At 37.9% G+C, this 13,956-nt stretch overlaps 1 protein-coding gene across 1 annotated transcript in view; it reads right to left on the minus strand.

The window, feature by feature from the left end:
- Positions 1 to 13,956, minus strand: part of LOC108687289 (homeobox protein homothorax) — a 382,549-nt gene that overhangs the window by 209,647 nt on the left and 158,946 nt on the right. The window contains exon 10 of the mRNA XM_018192982.1: positions 13,879 to 13,887. Within this exon, the coding sequence (XP_018048471.1) occupies positions 13,879 to 13,887 (9 nt within the window). The remainder of the gene's footprint in view (positions 1 to 13,878; positions 13,888 to 13,956) is intronic.

A 13,956-nucleotide genomic window follows, 5' to 3' on the forward strand; every position in this document is an offset into this window, starting at 1 on the left:
AATCAGTAAACGAGATGGGATTAATGTCATATTTCACACACTGCTAAAGTTATTTGTGAGAGAGGCAAATTAACGTAAGTTAGCCCCAATAAGTTCATTCGGTCAAACGATCGATAAGTTACATAATAGAATGTATTGGATTGTCCGGAAAGTTCGTACCGATTTTGAAAGAAAATTGAAACGCAGAAGATTTAAATTTTAGTATACATTTATTAAATTATATAGGTTAGTCGGCACGAACTTTCTAGACAACCCAATATTATGTTGAAAAAAATATATATATATCGCTATGTTTATTATGATACTCCAAAATTAGAAAAATAGTAGATGTATGTAAAAGATATTATATATTTTGATCATTTATTTACACATCCTACTCATGCACTTTTAATTGAAACTTAAAAAATCAAAATGCGTTTGCAAAAGAAATAAAGTTTGTATCAATCTAGTATTAATGATTAATGTTGATGTGCATTAATATTTTAATTACCTTATAGCTTATATAACTAATATATTTGTAATAATAATTTATTTAGTAACTACAGTTTAACTAAGTTTAGTTTTGCAAAGTTTTGCGAATATATAAAAATCATAGAATGAATGTAAAAACAAGACAATATCATCAATTTTCTTACTTTTACTAAAACGCATGAGTGTAACATTTTGCAGCGGAACAAAAAAAATATACGTTATTGTGATTGCGATCGATGGAACGGTGGTAGGTGGAGTCTAAATGCGTGCGGATATACGATAACAGCGCGAATCCTGTGAATGGAGGGGTATCTCTCTCTCTCGAGGAACCGCGTCAATGAGCCGCGGCCATCAAACTGCTCAGACGTGTATCGCTACTACAGTGGGCCCTGATGATTTACAACGCGTCGCACGACGAGAGTTCAACTGAGCGAGGTCAAATCGTGCGCCGCGCCGTCCATATACGTCCAGCATTTACATCGCTCACTCGTCAGTCCGTCAACGAAATTACATACCCAAAATAGACTGAATCGTGAATTTGCTAATATCAAAGCGTTCGCAAAGACTTTCTTGAAACAAGCTATGACTGTAACTTTCAATCACATGTGAAAAAATTAGATATATAAAAACACGTGGTTGAATTATTTCGAAGTTATAAATGATGACGACATGACTATTGTCGTGTATTTATGCAATCACAATATAAAATGTGTGATAATTCTTAATACATTCAAACGCTTGATAATAATTTCCGTTTGTACTTAGGTAGTTGCTGCCTATTTTAAGCGATGAGATACCGATTACGCCTGGCGTGTATTAATTTTCTCCGATGTATTATAATAACGGGAGCTGCTGCTCATTGTGCAGCCTCCATCCGCAAGCTTGCCGTGTAACGATCGTCCGGCCGAGATAACCGCCGTGCCATCCGTGTCCGCGCCAACGTCCTCTAATTACGCGGAAATTAATTATAAGCGCATTACAGCTTACTGGTACTCTTCTTTTTTCTCATTCGGCTTCGTGTTTTTCCCCCAAGTATTCTTCGAACGCAAAGCAATGCTACACGATCAATGCAGCGGATCAAGCATATTTTTGTCGCATATTTTATTTCTTTTACTATTCTACTTGAAATTAATATATACTTCTTATATAAATAATCGTATTCAGCAGCTGCAATTGATATAACTGTACGTACAATCGACGGAATAATGCATCGCAGATTGCATGAAATTGATGAAAATTCTCATATAATCATTAATTGTGCAACGAAGAAAATTGAAGGAAATGGAAAGAGTAACAAAACGATCGTTAGTTAATGAATGAGCAGAGGCGAAGATTCAGTAATCGTTGTGCAACCGGAAACAGCGCGGGAAAGACTTTCGCGTATTCGCAAAGCTAAATTGACTCGCACGAAACCAGTTTATGCATCTCCGAATGCGATAAGTTGTATACAGCGACGCAACGCAACCGCAACCTTTAATTGTACATTCATTATGCACACACTCGCAAAGCAACAACTGCCCCGTCATAGACGAATCAAGCTCGCCAACTCTTCTTCTCGCATGGGATCTCGATTGACCTTCGATCTCCAATCGACGTAGGCAAGACCGTGATTCATGCATGCGTGCAAAATGCAAAACGCATACCTCGCGACTCACACGGTACCGCAGAACATTTACAGGTATCCATACGCGCCTGCAGAATACGGGTATTACCTGATCGTTATCATCGAAGGTGCGTTTCTGTGATCTTTCCTAACGGCTTTTTGCTTATCGATATCAGCCAATTTTCACACAGAATACATGATACGGGTATTTAACGAGTATTATAATACACCGGCTGCAGATATCGTGTCGATATGATAATAAAAAATGTTGGTCTCACTACTTTTCTTCTTTTACTTCCAGAATATATTTTTTTCCTATCTGTGAGAGCTGTTATATGATACGAACTTGTTGTCGATATTAAGTACTAATTAGATATATCTATAAATATGTTAAAATTTTTTTCAATTTTTATTATATTATCGAAACATGTTTTACAGTTTTTTTTCAATTGATGATAATTTAACGTTAATAGAAGAAATAACAAATTAAAAATTTATTAACTATATCTTTTACATATGCGTTTTATCTTCGTCTAGCATTGCTCAGGCCTATATTTCTCCGTTCGGTCGCTAAGAATCCAGAATCTAAAACCGTCGTGCATTCACAGAGCAGGCCGCAGACGACGTATAGAAAGCAATGGAGAAAGAATGAAGGAGAGATGAAAAAAGACGGATGAACTTTCGACGGAAAGAGGCAGACAGTGAACGGAGCAGCAGCAAGCGAGAGACGCAGATTGTGCCAAGATAGGTTGACCGCCGCCGTCAAAACTGGTAGGCCTTGAGGAATTATGCGAACTATTCTTGCCAGTTTGTCCGCCGTGAATTTACGAACGGCGTGATGACGCGCAGCAGCCGCCAAGTCCTACCCTGGGCGTGACCGAACGAGGGATCGAGATAGATCCTCAAAGATTATCCATCCTGCCCACGTCTCAGAGAATCGACTGTTCTTTTCCCGTGATGTAAACACTTCCCAAGAAATGGCATAAATTAAAGCGACCTTTAATTTATGCGCACACGCGCGATGATATTAAAAACAATAATCGAGCAGATAGATAATAAGATTAGTTGAAAAAAATGTTAAATATTGTCGAGAATGTCGGTTCAATTGTGTGTATATCCCACGTACATTCCGATACCCCATTCCGATTATTTCAGTCACGCTCAAGTATCTTCCACCGCATTCCACGATGTGCACGATTAACTGATTAACTAATAACACAAGTACCGACTAAACCTCAATCACTTCTCAGTTACGATCGATTACCTTCTACCTTCCTTACGCGGTAGCGACGATGAGAATCAATTACCGTCCTTTCGCTACCCATGAACCCATTTTCTGATCGCGATGAGCGAATCACTACGCGCGAGACGATTTACCTCGCGATAACCACCGCGAGTCTCCATGGGATCTATTTGCGAACGATGCAGGCGAGAAAGAAGCGTTATTCCACAATGTTCTCTTTTGCTTCTTATACATCTCGTATTGCGCAACGCAGTCTGACGAGCACTCGATAAATGACTCTGGCGCGGCGCTCCTTCTCGACTACACACGTAGGGTGTAGGAATACGCGTTCAGATTTCTCGTTGTAGCCTATTTCCCGCGAGACGCCGTGTCATCTTCGTCCCTTTACGTCGCTAAACGAATCACCCGGGAACGAAAAAATTGACCGGTGATCACGCTGGGACCTCCGTGGGAGTTACATCTCCGATGCGCGTTCACTTGGCACTCGACGATTTGCATCGAACATTACGTCAGCGAACCGATCTATCAAGCAAAGAACTGAAAGTACCTGATACGATCTGCAAACTCGATGCTGAATCGTTTAGAGTTCTTGTGGACGTTTATTCAATGATTGACAATTTAATACCTGCGTTTAAAACTTTATTCACCTATAATTTTTTTTTAATTTGTGTTCTTGATATTTCATGAACATAATAAAAAAGAGAGAAAGCGAGAGAGAGAGAGAGAGAGAGAGAGAGAGAGAGAGAGAGCAAATTTAAATAGCAAAATAATATATTCTATTTGTTAAAAAAGATTCAAATTATTCGTAGTACAATTTGATATTTATTAAAATATTTATTAAAATATTCGAAAGACATAGAAACCAAAAAACTATATAATAGCGATTTGATCAGGGAAATATATTCAAAACGCATACTAATACGTGAATTTAAAAACTCGTTCGACTCGTTCTCTCTTATGAGAATTCCTTCCAACTTTTCAAGTTCCTTTACTATTGATTCTCAGATCTTGTTGAGCGAACACGCGTCTTGCAAGATGGTCAAAGCGCAATGTGCTGTTTGTGTCGTGCGCGAGTGCTGAGAATTTGAATGAAATTTCGATACACGAAGGAATTCGAGTCACCGGTGGCCTTGAGAGTACAATCGTCAGCAAATAAGATTGATGATGTAGAATTTCTTTCGCATCGTAACACTACCGGGCTACAGAATGCAATTTTTTAAATCAATTATGTATTGTACTATACACAATATCAAATAATAATTCCAAAAACATACATATATGAATATACGTACGCGAAATAAGCGTGGCAAAATATATATAGAAATTGCAAATACAGAATCACGAAAATTTTTGTGAATCGAGCGGACAGATAAATAATGCACGAATAATCAGCGAACGATGAATTCTTGACAAATTTCGACTTTGACGCGATTTCGAGTCTTGAACTATCGCCTTCACTTACCGATCACTTAATATCCTTATCGTTGACGTGAAAAATCAAAATTTCTTTTTTCCTTCTTCTAATGCTCTATCTCTCAGTCTTGCGTGAGACCTCAAGACGAGATCGTGCCCGTCGCAATTATCCCCTTTCACTCGCTTCACAGCTCCACTTTTCATTCTCTTTCTTTTCTTTTCTACCGCTATCGAGGTGTCGTGTTGAAGTGGCCACGTAGTGCGTTCGGATAGCAATTTCCTATTCCTCGTGCGCGGCTGATCGTCGACAAAGAGAAACGGCTCATGAAATATTACGCGACACGGAAATATATGCCCGCGCACGCAGCTCTTCCTTTGATCAGGACCCGAGAAAATCGCCTGTTCCAGTCCCAAGGGGCAAGATGGACCGCGAACTCGGCGATGCAACGTTATATCGTTTCGATATCCTCTTTCCACTGACCGGACTAGGATCTTCGCACCTTCCCTTGCTCCGCGCCATTTCCATCCTTTATCTCGCCCTCTTTCGTTTCTCTACGGTCCGGTCATACCTTATGTATGACACACCGCTTCGTCGTCGTCCAAACGGGACGAACGCTCGTTTGGTATTCGGCACTGACCACTCGCCACTTTCCTTGCGGATCTGGCCCTGTCCTGGGACCTCGCGTAGAAAGAGTATACGTGGTCCATGCTCTCTCTTTCGACCCAGCTATACGTATTCGTGCCGCGCATAAAGAAAATTCCTTGTAATAGTCTTACGGAGACAACAAAAATACGAAACCATCAAAATATGAATCAATAAGAACGAAGCATTATATATCAAGTTAGTATCTAAGTTTGATTTTATGTGTACCTTATCTAAAATTATAAAAATTATAAAAATATATAATTATCTCACAGTTGTTTATATAGAATAAGCGTAAATTCTTGTATATATCACTGTATAGTCGCTTCAGAAAGGAATGCAACATACGTTATCCGTTGCTTGTCTGCTCGAATCTCGCTGTGCAAATGATAGCGCAACAACTTTATATAAAAATAACTTTATATAAAAAGTATTTCGCAAAAATACACTAAACGTGCGTCAGTCAAAGAATTCATTATCATGACAAAACATTTAATCATTATTTAGTTGTTATGAGATGTGTATATATATATATATATATATATAATAGATGTACGTTGAGCAAGAGACCATCGTGTATGTGATCGCATATTAACTTTAATCGTTTACTATTATACATTATTGCACTTTTCATATTTTTATATTAGACTCTTTGACTCTCATTAATCTTCAAAATACACTATCAAAATGTATAGCAGTTTATGTGCTCGATAAGAAAAGATAAATTCGAACTTTTTTTTTTTTTACATAAATCCTTCCTTTTTATTTGCGATCACAAAATTTGAGAAACGTAGTCATTCGCAACGCTGAATAACCCAATAAGATGGCGAATTATGTTACAAAAGGTACCGAATCAAAATCCGTTTCATTTTATGAACTATCAAAGCGACTCGCGCGTCATTTTAGCTTATGTATTGTTATCCGAGAACACTTTAAATCGAACGACCGACCGACTGTGCAGACCGTATGGGACAAGTCGACAGAAACAAGAGGAACGCGCAAGTACCACGTTACACACCTGTGCAAAGCATACGCACGCACGCACAAATGCATAAATACACGACGGTGCATTCTTTTTTTCTCTCGGCGAGTAAGTATAACAAAACTCGATCGATTCGATACACGACGGAAAGTACGACGGAATACACTGGAAAGGTAGGCGGGAAAGGCGATGGTGGAACCACGAAGGATTGCAGCTCAGGGAGGGCATTCGCCTCCCCATAAATCACATTAATAAACTGTACTACCTTGCGACTGGCTATACACATCCTATCCAAGATGTCGGATAAGACTTTCTCCCACCTTCTATAGCATAAATGACTGTTCTTGCTGAATATTATGCTTATTTTTTGTCCCGCTTCCCTTGCGCCATTTCATTTCGTTCTAATCACGTTTCTTTCCATTCATCAATAGCTCGATATCTTGATCGCGCTTCGCGTTCATTCTCTTCGCAAAATTATGACTTAAATCGCTTAAATTATGACATCTGCTTAATTGTAAAATATAAGGATAAGATGATCGCAAATTTGCTTTTTGACTTCAACTCGGCGTGAGAGATCCGCGATATTATATGTATATTCGAAAAGCTGCATACAAATCAGGATGATTCCTGCGAACTATTTTAGAATAGAAACCATTTCTCCGACAATTTTTGTAAGATTTAATTTTTTACGTACAAAAAAAAGAATGACAATGAATTTTTATTCTCTTTTTCATCTCTCCTTTATTTTTCACATTTTATTACAGAAATCTAAAAAATGGATCTCCCCTTGGTACTCTGTACCAAGACAGAATGAAAAGTTAAATAATCTTCCATCACGAATTACGCGGGCACTTGTCCGAATTCGCACAAGTCATCGCGCGCAATGCTAGTCTTCGGGAAGTGGATTAAGTGGCCGGCCGTGTGGAATGAAGCGATGCATCTCTCGGCGCCCGATGCTGTCAGCCGCTGCAACAACGAAAGAAGAGACGCCCTGGACCGGCCTGAGAATTGCGAGCACAGAAAAAAGAAAAAGAAGTTAAGATCACAAGTATGCACGCAGCGAGAAGCCTGATGGCGCGATAGTTCCTCAAAGACGGATGGCGAGTCAGTCGCGATCACCGAAATGCGTCTGTTCTTGCGTTGAACCGAAAACCAAAACCTGTCAAGGCTGGATATTGTATCCTTGTATAATAGTGAACTCCGCGAATAAAAGAAGATTCTGTGAGATGGTGCGAGGAATGGCGCGTTGGATGAAGAAGAGGGTCAATCTCCTTCCTCGTATAAGATACGTGCGAAAATGCCACGATCGCCGAAGCTCTGATCTTCAAATATGCCCAATTAGCAACGGACTGACATAATAAGTAGATAAACAACTTCGGAGTCTCTTTTGCGGTAAGATCACAGACATAAGTTTTTTCTACATAATCAACAGCGGAACGCGTACGAATCCGATCCCAGCTTCCACGTTTCTTCCTTTTTCTCCTGTTTTCAACTTTCTTGCTCGCGCGTCCTCGCCAGCGAGTGATAGCACTTTACGGTCGATTTAGTCACCTCCTCGTCGAAAGCGTTCTGGTTTTTCAGTATCGCGTGTCGCGTCGGTTGCCGATTGCCGTTCGCTCCCATTTCGTCGCTGAATCCCGTTGATGTTGGTTGGTAACTCATGGCCATGTTGTCCTTTATGACAAGAAATCGAGAAGAACAATCGAGATCGCGCAATTTATTATAGCGCAGCAAACTAGCATCTCGAGAAATTTACGAGTCATCTAATAATTAACTTTAGGTATAGATATTGAAATATTGCTTCCTTATTAGTATGAAATAAATCCTTATAATTATTATGGTCCACAGATGTCACGAACCCGATTCGCTTCAAGTTACGAGAGTACTTACAGAATAAAAAAAATACTTATTAAACGTATATGTATTTCTTACAAGTGTTATTACTAACAAAGAAATGATTTCTCAGGCTAAAAAAGCTAAAAATAGTAAGAATATATTTAAATAAATAAAACAGATGGCTAAATGTAGCACAAGTATAGTCGCACAAGAGCACAACAGCAAAGGTTAAATTATCATTTATTGATCAATAAAGATCTTGGAGAAATTAATTATTCAGCAAAATTTCGATAAATGAATGATTAATTTGACTAATCGAGATAACTATAACGAGGGCTGATCAGGATGTTGGAGGGAAGCGAGCGTGAATGTCAGCGACCAAGATTGCCCCTCGAGGAATAATTAGACTCTAGAATGTAATTAGAGTTTGTGTACCGACGCCACGAGGATGGACAGTGGCGGGACCAAAGCTCTCATCGCGAATTAAAATCTTGGGTAAGCACACTTCGCCATTTGAAAGTAAAATCCAGTGCGAAAGTTGTCGCAATGGGCGACAATACAAATTGGTTGCATTTACACGGTGCACTTATGAGAGACAATTATCCACTTTGTGTTTTATTTAATAATAAAAGTTTTATCTAGTAGAAAGCTTTTTTAACGACCTTCAACAAATACGTTTCACGCGTTTTGACAACAATGACACATGAAATATTTTCTTAATTAAAGATCCAAATTATATTGTCATTCGTGCATAGTTATAAGAAAAGGATAATTGAAGAATCATACAATATTCGTCGCGATAAAAATGCGCGCAACGATGTCGGGAGAGGCATATGAATAAATTAAAAAATAATTTCTTTATCAAGGATGCATTATCGACGAACGATGCGGTAACGGCTTAATTGCATGATGCAGATAAAGTCATTATGTGTAATCCGTTCCGGCATATCGACGAGAAGCTCGTGTCTCATCGTTTTGACGGTTCCGGCATGATGTGAATTTTAATGCCGGTGACGCCGCGACGCCCCTATATCCATGTAATGCGGACACAGATTTAATAATGGAATGGTTAGTGGATTTCGTGCTAACGCGTTGCAATTTTTGGAGAGGCGCTCCAAAGTGAGAGGACAGAATAGAGAAGAACGCGTCGAACGACAACTCTGGGCGAATACGACGTACCCGGAACGCGTCGTGAGTACGTGAGTACGTGAGTAGCATGTGTAAAAGGGCGAAGAAGGGCGGTTAGGCACCCTACGAAGAATACCCTTCGCGAGCACGTAATCTATTTGTCGGGCGACCGCAGACCGTGCGATGTTACAGAATCGTCTGACTTCGAAGAGACACGCCACGAAAATGTGAAACCGATGCAACGAGCTCACTAAGATGAAAGGAAATGCCGCTTCGGCACAAACTGCGAAAAAATCCGATTAGATTTTTCTCGCCGTTAGATAAGAGAGAAGAACGTATCGAGAATTCGAGACGTACGAAATAATATGAGAAGCTTCGCTTGGTAAAGTCTAAGAAGACCACTGTTAAAAATAAATTCCGAGGGATCAAGCACAATATGTATGTAAAAGAAATCCTAGTGCATAACCGCGATCGATGTTAATCGGCTCGTAGCCATTCCGAGATTGTGGAAAACTGACTTTAATACCGCGTAAATGTCGTATGTTCTGATCGTAAGAAATTCTATCTCCGAATATGCGCAGGTACGGTTTTATACTTAAGCCACCATCGCCATTGAAAAAGTTGAAACCGAATTGGAACAATTCGCCATAACAATGTGAAACTTTTATCGTCACGCGTGCAGGTCTTTGCGAATATTCATTACGCATATTTAAAGAGTCACTGGCAATATTCGGTCCATGCCATGATGCATTTTGTATTATCTATTCCCGAGAACGAGACGAGAAAAAACAAGAGCCACCGAATGGCTTATGGCAAACTTGTAAAACTTTCAAAAGTATTATTTAATTTTAATCAGCGCCACGAGACCAACCAGATGATATTCGTTCGAATATATACCGTCGATCGTCTGAATGGATTCCTGGCGCTATCGTGTCGTCTTCTTATTCTTATTTACGGCCGTCATAAAAGGCATCAAATTTCGGAGCCGAAGACGTGATAAAATTGGGGCCCGATCGACGGATTGCGCTGAAAAGTGCTTGGCTCGAATGAATCTTGGCGGGCCGAGATCCGGCGGATAGAGCGACACACGGGCCGCGAATGGCTAAGGAACCAGCTTGCGCATATGCATATGCGAGCAGATTTGCATTCTAATTGTCGGACGACCTGACAAACGCGCCATTACGACTCCGTTCGGAATCGTACAATGGCAGCTAAGGAGACTTCTGCATCTCGAAATGAGGTGCCAAAGAGTCTTGAGAGCAATCGAGAACGGTCAATAATCGAAACAGAGTAAGAGTTTCTTATCTTATCCATCTCGCCAGTTTTGCGAAGGCAAAGACGGTGTCTCTAATACGTCCGTTTATATACGCATAAGTATACGCGTTATCACAGGAAATGGACACAAGGATGCGAGCGTTCTGACAACACGCTGGTCGTTACGAATTCAGTTACATTGAATTAATTTAAACAGCGACCAACACATATTATATCGACAATCTGCCACGAAACCATATCTATTTTATTAATACATGTTACGGTGGGACATTCGTGGTGGGAAGAAGAAATAGATACTAAGATAATGACTGTGATAAAAAAAAAGAGAGAAAATAATTAATACTTATTTATGAGAAAACGCTAGAAAACATATAATTGCATGAAATACAAATACGATATAAAGAGATCAAAGAGACAACATCTACAAACAAGTCATTTTATCTTATCATCAGACCTTCCCCAAAATTGCCACTGTTACGTCAGATTCAATCGACCTTAGTATCCAATAAGTATAAACACGCGTCGTTAATCGTATCTTGCCCCTAAATTTAATTTCAACCTTTCACGGCTACTACCGAATTTTTTAATTAACTGCCCATCCATACTTGATTTACCACCGCGCTCAATTTAAGCCGCTTGTAATGCACGCCGTTCATAATCATATTTTTATAAGGATGGACAGTACGAAATTAATTTCTCTCGGACACGATGCGTTGGCACGAAATTAATTTCATGCGAATCGTCGAACGCGAACGCGTATGTATTAAATTAGTATACTCCTCCTTCAATTTCCTCTTATGTTCACTTATCTAACATCATATAATGCAAAATATATACATATGCTTAATGAGGAGTGCTCTTATCCCTGTCAGAATTCTGAAGCAATTAGTCCTGATATTGTTAGCCATACAGAAGTGTGAAAATATCCGCAAACGAGTTAATAATCACCTTCCATTTTTTTCATATCAACATTTTTCTTTCGACTATCTACATTATTACAAAATATTAAATTATATCTTGTACCACAACGGAAATCATGAATCGATTCTGATGATTTCTGATATCTATGCATGATATATCAAGTTCGTAGTCGAACAACTAATGCACACTTTAACGCTCTACTAGCCATCATGTATCTATAAGAAGCTTCTTGCTGTAAGCGTTAATGAATATTTCAAGTCACGACTGATAATTACACTTTAAACGATGCCTGATATAGCGAGCATTTCGCGAATACCTCTTATCATGGAATTCTGTCGAAAGATTTGTTTTGTGTACTTCAGAGCGAAACTGAAAAGTACAATGCTAAATTGTATATATAACGATTCAAATTGCGCAATTTAATATTTAATTTCAGCCTTTTCTCGCGCGTTCTATCTTCCAATGTTTTTCTTTCTCTACAGTTATATTTTTTCCTCAGTCACACTTCTCGATAGTTCATTTCATAGGTTCGTTCTGCACGTATGCACGATCATCGGCTGGTTAGCGAATGAATCACTGCTCAAAAAAAGGAGCATACTCTCTTACGATGAAACTTTTAAGCTTTCTTTTCAGCATACATTTCATCAATTGATAATTTATCAAATTTCACTTGAATTAGTTAATAATATTGTTCATAATACACGTAATAAATATTCGAAATACTCTTTTAATAATATTTTACTCTTTTAATAATATTTGCATTATTTAACTTAAATTGGTAACGGTGTTTATATTTCGCCAACGATATAAATATTATAAATATTATAAGTAATTTTAGCGATCAGTCGGTGAGACTAAATTACATACTATTGACGTAATTCGATTTGATTGGATGGCACTAAAGTACTAATAAGATAATTGTAACGATATCTACTTTCACAGAGATTGATTATATGAGTTTTTGTACTTAGCTAAAGGATTAATGATAGTTGCATGAGTTGTTAAAGATTATCTGAAGAAAGATGAGAGTAATTCGTTCAAGATTGTTATTATCCATACGTCGTTTAGTCTACGTTTTCTATTATTCGATATTACTAGTTGCCATGTTACTTGATTTACTAACAAAAGCAATATAAGATATTAGTATTTTTATATGAATTATCATTTTTAAATCATCACATTTTATCATCTATAAATTAAGTACTGTTTCAAACCTCAGTGAATATAACATACAATGAATATAAAATACACGTAACATATGCAGTATAATTAATCTAATGTTGAGAATCATTAGAGAAAAGATAGATGTAAATTGACATTTTCAAAAGTTTGATCAATTCCAAATTAATTGTATATGTTTCTTGCATTACAACAATTAAAAATTTAAGTAAAATGAGCAATTTTGTTAAAATAAAATATCATGTAGAAAAAGAGATCGTTTAGCGACGTTACATATAGTTAATGATAGATCTTCAGCAAGCTCGATCTCGTCGAGCACAATCCGCTTCGCTCGCAATCTAATTAATCTAATTAAGTCGAAGCGGCTCGTTATTGCGGCACACGCTGCACGCATATGAGGGCATTAAGAAAAAATGTAAAAGAGTGGGCCTCTTTTGCGCTCGTAACAGATCAGTAAATGCAAGATCATTTCACAGATCCTCGTTTAGACTGTGTCGCCGACAAGATGCATTAAGAGAATTATTATCGAATCGAGAGAGAGAGAGAGAGAGAGAGAGAGAGAGAGAGAGAGAGAATGAGTAATCGCCATTTATTTCTTTTTCTTATTATCTGCTAGCTTAAAATGTTTTTTTTTTGTGCAGGCTAAATAAACATTATACTCGCGATGTCCGAATTTAATCGCGCTTAATTTATTTCGCCAAATATAACAGATGACAAAATAAAAGCGGTTAGAATTAAATCACGTAAATTTGGAAAACAAATTTTTTTACATTTATGGATTTTATGTGCGTCGCTTAATTTTAATTTTAACTCTTAACATTCTGAAATTTTATTAACCATTTTTAATTATATGCGTAACTGTATCATACGTGTTTACGTGTGCATGCAATTATGTTTCGTGTCACCATCAGTAATTTCACGACATATACGTAAACATTAATATTGAGCAAACTGAGCGATTACGACAAGTATTTCAATGAGAACGATCTCGATTTAGGTTTTTTTCGAGTAAGAATCACTAATCAAACAAATCGCTTTATTAATTATGATAATTAATTCGCAAACAGTTATATGAGTATGAGGGAGAAATTTCTGCATTGCTCAAAGAAGAGGAACTCATCTATTACCAATTCCATAATACGCTTACCTATAATGCTGATTTGGCTAAAGACAGATTCACTTACCCATTGCATCTGAAACAAAAATAGAATATTTATTTTTAGTACAGGTCAGTTCAAACAAGTATATATTTATATATATAT

Source organism: Atta colombica, unplaced genomic scaffold (assembly GCF_001594045.1).
Source record: "Atta colombica isolate Treedump-2 unplaced genomic scaffold, Acol1.0 scaffold204, whole genome shotgun sequence".
In the NCBI taxonomy this organism is placed as follows: domain Eukaryota; kingdom Metazoa; phylum Arthropoda; class Insecta; order Hymenoptera; family Formicidae; genus Atta; species Atta colombica.